At 44.3% G+C, this 6979-nt stretch overlaps 1 protein-coding gene across 1 annotated transcript; it reads left to right on the plus strand.

The window, feature by feature from the left end:
• OR5B21 (olfactory receptor family 5 subfamily B member 21) lies at positions 1–954 on the plus strand. Its single transcript, XM_025928458.2, has one exon. The coding sequence runs from the start codon at positions 4–6 to the stop codon at positions 952–954; it is 951 nt and encodes a 316-aa protein (XP_025784243.1). The 5' UTR covers positions 1–3.
• The last annotated feature ends 6025 nt before the right edge of the window (positions 955–6979 follow it).

Genomic DNA, 6979 nt, shown 5'->3' on the forward strand with positions numbered 1-6979 from the left:
CTTATGGAGAATGGCACAGAAGCAACAGAGTTCATCCTCTTGGGATTAACAGACGACCCTCATCTTCAGGTCCCCCTCCTCCTGGTATTTTTATTCATCTACCTCATCACTCTGGTTGGGAATGGGGGGATGATGGCAATCATCCGCGCAGACCCCCACCTCCACACTCCAATGTATTTTTTCCTCAGTAACCTCTCCTTCGTAGACTTGGGCTACTCGTCAGCGGTAGCTCCTAAGATGGTGGCCGCACTGCATTCAGGGAGCAAAGTCATCACCCACAATGGATGTGCTGCTCAGTTCTTCTTCTTTGTGGGTTTTGCCACTGTCGAGTGCTACCTCCTGGCCTCCATGGCCTACGACCGCCATGCAGCTGTGTGTAGGCCACTCCATTACTCCACCACCATGACGGCAGGTGTGTGTGCCCTCCTGACTGCTGGCTCCTATGTCTGTGGCTTCCTCAATGCCTCCATTCACACGGCAAACACCTTTAGACTCTCATTCTGTGGCTCTCACGAAGTAAATCATTTCTTCTGCGACATTCCGCCACTCTTAACTCTCTCGTGTTCTGACACTCGCATCAGCAGCTTGGCTGTCTTCTGTGTCGTGGGCTTCAACGTCTTCTTCACCCTCCTGGTCATCCTCATCTCTTACTTCTTCATATACATCGCCATTCAAAGGATGCGTTCTGTGGAAGGACGGAAGAAAGCCTTCTCTACCTGTGCCTCCCACCTCACTGCTGTCACCATCTTCTATGGAACCATCATCTTCATGTACTTACAGCCCAGCTCCAGCAAGTCAATGGACACGGACAAAATTGCTTCTGTGTTTTACTCGGTGGTGATTCCCATGCTGAACCCCTTGATCTACAGCCTTAGGAACAAAGAGGTAAAAAATGCTCTCTGGAAAATACGCAACCAACTTTATCCTCCGTCGTTAAGTGTGAGTAGGAAGTAGACAGGTAACTGGGGGGGATACACCTTCCCTCAGACCTAGATGCCATTGAACTCTGAGGTTTGGCAAATTTCAGCTCTTTTTTTCTCCAAGAACAGTGGTTACTCCTGCCACTTGGGGAAATCACAAAAGCAGCACTTTAAAAAAATTTTTTTAATGTTTATTTACTTTTGAAACAGAGGGAGACAGAGCACGAGTGGGGGAGGAACAGAGAGAGAGGGAGACATGGAATCTGAAGCAGGCTCCAGGCTCTGAGCTGTCAGCACAGAGCCCGATTCGGGGCTCGAACCCACCAACCGTGAGATGATGACCTGAGCCGAAGTCAGATGCTTAACCGACTGAGCCACCCAAGCGCCCCACAAAAGCAGCACTTTAAAATGTCTCACTCGGGGAGATAATCTATTTAGTGGATAACAACATGGGACATTTAAACCCTTCTTGCACTAGTTTCTTGATGTGATTCAAAGCAGAAGATCAAAGCCTAAACTCAATGCACTGGATTTCCCCTTCCTTATTTTTAATTAGAAATTTCCATTCACTATTAAAATTTGGTGTCAGGATCACATCTTCGTTGTGGAATATTTATCATTTGAAATGCACTGCATTATGCTTTTCATCTTTGGTCCATGGGTTTGAAAGTTAAAGCTTCTACTGCAGACAAAGGATGTTTTTATTAATTTTAATAATGCCTCGGAAAAAGTTTTCGCTCAAAGGACAGGGCACTGGACCCAGAGTCAGATGCCCCAGCTGTCAGTCCTTCCAGCCGCACCCAGCGCCCCCCCTTCCCTCCCCCTCCACACACACATTCCTGTTCACTCATTGGTGGAGCACATTGTATTCTCAGTCTCCTTCTGCTAATGTGTTGGGACAGCTTTGGTAAAAAAACAAAAAAACAAAAAACCCCCAGTGAGCCACCTTTGTATGTAACAGTTTCAGATAAGCTGTTTAAACTTTAACCCAAATAAACATATCTTTCTTGAGAGAGTTTGCACTCTGTTCTATGCTCTTGGCCTTTGTCTAACATAATTACCAAAGCTTGTGGAAGGTTTGGAGGAAAAAGCATTTTTTTTCCCCAAGGGCTATGAAAGAGGAGATTTGTCTTCTGGATTAAACGCTTGCATTTTTAGCACCTTTAAGTTCGGTGAATCTATGATGAATACACATAATAGCTTTCTGTGCCCTCTTGACTTCTGTTTTTTCAATAATTCAGTTCACCTCTGGATCCCTGTTGCATTCCGATGTTCTTTAATTAGCTCCTACAAGAATAAAGAAGCCTGTAGAAATTTACCTACCTCCTAAATGTGAATGGCACAGTGACGGACAGCCCAAGTCCACCTTTGGGTCTTATTTTGTATGCGGGATGGTATCAGCAAATGTGTGTGTGGGAGGCGGTGATTAATTTTACTTCTCACATATCAACGGCTTCGTGGTGTTTATAGCCACAATTAGTCTAAGTCACTACATATTTCATGATGTCAACATCTCAAAAACAATGAAAAAATAATTTCTGTTTTAAATGTGAAAACCAGAAATCTTGGTGGGCTAAAGCAGGGAGCTTAGAAAGCCAAATTCGTTTTGAAATTACCAAACTCATTCTGCGCAGGGCAACCTCTAACTGAGGAGAGGCGATCGTGGGTCTGGTGGAGAGAAGAGCAAAGAGGAAGTTTTGGAAATGAGGTTGACCTTTAGGAGAAACTTCCCCTGGCACACGGCCACCGCCACCTGAAGAGACCAGGAGATTCTCCTGGATCCAAGACCTTGACTCCCTGGACCTGCCTCCTCTATCCTCCACCCCCCCCACCCCCCCCCCCCACCCCCAGAAGAGTGGCCTACTGAGCAATAAACCTAGGAGAACAGTCTTTAGAAGCCAACATCCACTTCACATAGGAGTGGTCACTTCTCGGTGACTTACAGAAGTCACGGAGCTCAAGGGTGCCCAGATTGGGAAGTGAGTCTGGGAGGAGTTATCTGAGTGCCTTTTGGTCTGAGCTCAGCTTCTTTTCCTATTCGATCAATATAATTGGGTTCTTTTCCTCTTCTTTCTTTTTTTTTTTTTTAAGTTTATTTATTTTTAAAATTTTTTTTCAACGTTTATTTATTTTTGGGATAGAGAGAGACAGAGCATGAACGGGGGAGGGGCAGAGAGAGAGGGAGACACAGAATCGGAAACAGGCTCCAGGCTCTGAGCCATCAGCCCAGAGCCTGACGCGGGGCTCGAACTCACGGACCGCGAGATCGTGACCTGGCTGAAGTCGGACGCTTAACCGACTGCGCCACCCAGGCGCCCCAAGTTTATTTATTTTTAAAAGAGACAGAGAGAGAGCAGAGGTGCGGCAGAGAGAAAAGGAGAGACAGAATCCCAGGCAGGCTCTGCACCATCAGAGAGGAGCCCAACACAGGGCTTGAACTTGTGAATTGTGAGATCATGAACTGAGCTGAAACCAAGAGTCAGACACTTAACTGACTGAGCCACCCAGGTGCCCCTCTCTTCTTTCTGTTCCTCTTCTACCTCCCTTTTCCCCTTCTTCTTTTTCTCTTCTCCTTTATTTTCTTCTCAACCCCTTTCTATCCTCAACCCAACCAATAACTCTCCTCACCATAGGGGCCATTAGGCTTCTATGAAAAATCAAATTCTAGGGTTTGTATATCATAGCTGTTACAGTACCCAGTAAGATGTATTTCTGGGTGTGTTTCTTGTCCTTCCACACCTCAATTTAGGCAGAAAAGTATGAGTGAAAGGTCTAATGCCTATATATTTCTCTTGCCTGTGGAAGCCTTCCCAAACTAGAGTTACAGTTGACTGCAGATGGGTATAAGGGAATACCAGTTCTAGGGACAAGAGCTAGATAAAAATCCTTACTCTTCTTATCAGGTGTATGACCTCAAGAAAGTCATTTAATCTCTTTGAACCCAACATGCAGGGTCAATTGTTCAGATGACATGAGATAAAGTCTGTGGATGTGCCAAGCATGATGAATGCATATTTGATGCAGCAGATTCCTGTGCAAGCTGTCACCCGGCTATCCTGTGCTCCCCGCTTCTGGCTTCTTTTTTTTTTTTTTTTTAATGTTTCTTTTTGAGACAGAGAGCACAAGCAGGGGAGGGGCAGAGAGAAAGAGAGATACAGAATCTGAAGCAGGCTCCAGGCTTTCAGCACAGAGCCCGACGGGGCTCAAATCCACAAATTGTGAGAGCATGACCTGAGCTGAAGTTGGACACTTAACCAACTGAGCCGTCCAGGTGCACCCCACCCCCCCAACCCCAGTCTCGGCTTTTGGCTTCTGAGCTCCCTCCCTCTCTGCCCCATCCAAATCCAAGCTTTTATTTCCATCCAGTGCCTAATTTCCTTTGTTCCAAGCTCCCAATTCCACATCACACACATTTCAAGCTGATATCACATGAGTATTCATTTCCAGAAGGTACTCAGAAGGAGACAGCTTGTCGCCAGCAAGACATTAATTTACAGAATCCACATTCCTGTGGGGAGCTTTTCACTTCCACATGGGAAATCCGTCAAACGGAGACTAAATGCCCATTTGGTTATTAACAACACCCACCCTCTCCCTGCGGGGATGGTCTGATGAATGTGGAAGCACTGAGTAAGGCTTGTAGCTCAGGAGAGTAAAGGCACGGGAAGACTTCCCTTCTCGAAGTGGCCAAAAACAGAAAGTGAAAACACATCAATCAAGACGATTATTTATATCAGGATACATTACCCCTTTGGAAAAGGATTCATGATTGCGTTATTCTAACTATGAGGCTCCCTTTGTATATTAGATGGTTTGTTTAGTTTTAGGTGTGGGGAAAGGAAAATTAAAATATTAGGAGTCTTTGACCATTGAAGCTAATATTACAAAGTCATAACTCTTTAGCCTTCAAAGAGTCTTTAAAAATAACCTAGACCAACCCTCTCATTTTACAGTTGACAACCCCGATTCCCACAGTTTAACATGCTTCAACTCATAGGGAACCAAGTCTTACCAGACTTATTCATCCTTTATATTCTATAAAGTTTTTGAAGTGTCAGAAGACATTTTTACACTTTAACTTTCATTGTTCACCACCAGGTAGATTTTTGTGCTTCAGTTTTGCAGCTGAGGACACCAGAACTCTGAGAAGTTAGCTTACCTGCCTACTGTTCATAAGAGGAGCCAAGATTTGAACATGAGTCTTGCCTTCCCTGCCCAATTCTCTGAGAAAGAACAAGTGACCTTATATTTTAGTAAGTTTCAACAAAGGACTTATTTCATGTATAAATCATTTACAGACAGTCTTTCGTGATAAGTCCCTGCCATGTGGAAAGGCACTGTGGAGAATACAAACAAATGTAAGACGGTAAGATATAATTCCTACTCCAACAAAGCAAATCTTCCTGCATACGTGGGCACTGGTGCAATGTGCTTTGAGATTAATGACTCAGGATTCAATAACTTTGTTGGCAGGAATTTTTCCTATACTCCACGGAACACGAATGGATCAGAGCACATTTGTTTTCAGCTTTGAGAGTTGGAGTTGACACTTTGAATGCTACAGCCCACAGAGCGAGCCAGCCTCAGCCAATGTTTACTGGGCCCTGCTGCACGAAAGGCATGGTGTGAGGTCTCTGAAGGAACCTGGCCACAGACAACACCATTCTTGCTTTGGAAATGGTTGCAGCTTGCAAATCATGCAGGTAAAACAAGACATGTACTACAAGGTAGATGGCAATTCAAGGCATTTGCGGTCATTGTCGAGTGGGTAGCATGGAAAAGAATAATTAGAACTCTTCAGAGACGAGACAGAATCCTGTGAGCAAGGAAAACTCCTTGGAGGAAGGGGAACTTGAGCCAAGCTCTGAAGGAGTGATGTAGAAGGAGCCCAGAATTCCAACATAGGAGACTTAGCTTCTGGTCAAAACCCTACCACTTACTAGCTGTGAAACTGGCAAAGTCACTTATCTCTGAGCCAATTCCTTCCACGTCAAAGTGGAGATAGTAGCAGGCTACATCTTCCTCAAAGATGTCATAGGGTCAAAGTAGATAATGGACAGGAGAGCATTTTTAGAGTTGTTACCCTCTTGCTAATAGTATTGCTGCTGACAACAAAATCATTAGCAGAGCTGAATGGGGAGTTTTTGACCACCAGGGACCCACCTGAACCCAGGAATAGAGATGGGATGGCACATGGCAGGAGCTTCTGTTGGCAGAGGCTTGTAGGAAAAGTAAACCACTCAGATTTCAAGTAGATGGGCCACCAGCTCCTCAGTCCATTACTTCTGCAGGCAATTAGGATTTGCTCCCATCTGACCGGTTGAAGAACCTGGACCTGTGAGAGCCATTGTGTCCTTACAGAGAAATCAGTTTCATAGCAAAACTTCTGTAGGATTCCACCACTCAGATACCCAGATCCAAGCCCAAGAACCTCACCTCCTATTCATGACATGAGATTTCTCAGTTGTTGGTCTGTGATTATTTCATAAGGGGTGTGTGTGTGTGGGGGGGTGGGGTGTGTGTGGGGGTATAAGTTTTTGTAGCATGCTTAACCAGCAAAAAGTTAGCATCTACACATACATACAAAGTCAGCGTATGCATGCATATACCCATATATTAAAGCTCCCTACAAATCAGCGGGAAAAAGATAGATAGCCCAATAGAAAAACACAAAATTGAGTTATTCAGTCTATTGTTCATGTCTTACCTCCAGTCTGGGGTAATGATGAACAGCGCTGATACGAACTTTTTGTCATGTGTCTCAGTGCACATGTGCATTCAGTTCTGTAGGGTATATACTTCTGAACGTGGAATTACTGAATCAGAGGTAAACAAGGGGACACTATTTTCTAAAGTAGTTGTATCAATTTCTACTCCCATCCACAGTGTGAGAATTCCCACTGCCAACACTTGGGATTACTGGGTTCTTAAATTATGCCAATTTGATGAGAGGTTAATGGTTTTTATTGTTGTTCAATTTGTATTTTTTGATTGCTGATGATGTTAAACATACTTTTGTGGGATATTTTTCAATTCTTTCTGCCATTTTCAATTGTTGT

The sequence above is a fragment of the Puma concolor genome, chromosome D1 (assembly GCF_028749965.1).
Source record: "Puma concolor isolate L17-30 chromosome D1, mPumCon1.1.hap2, whole genome shotgun sequence".
Lineage (NCBI taxonomy): Eukaryota > Metazoa > Chordata > Mammalia > Carnivora > Felidae > Puma > Puma concolor.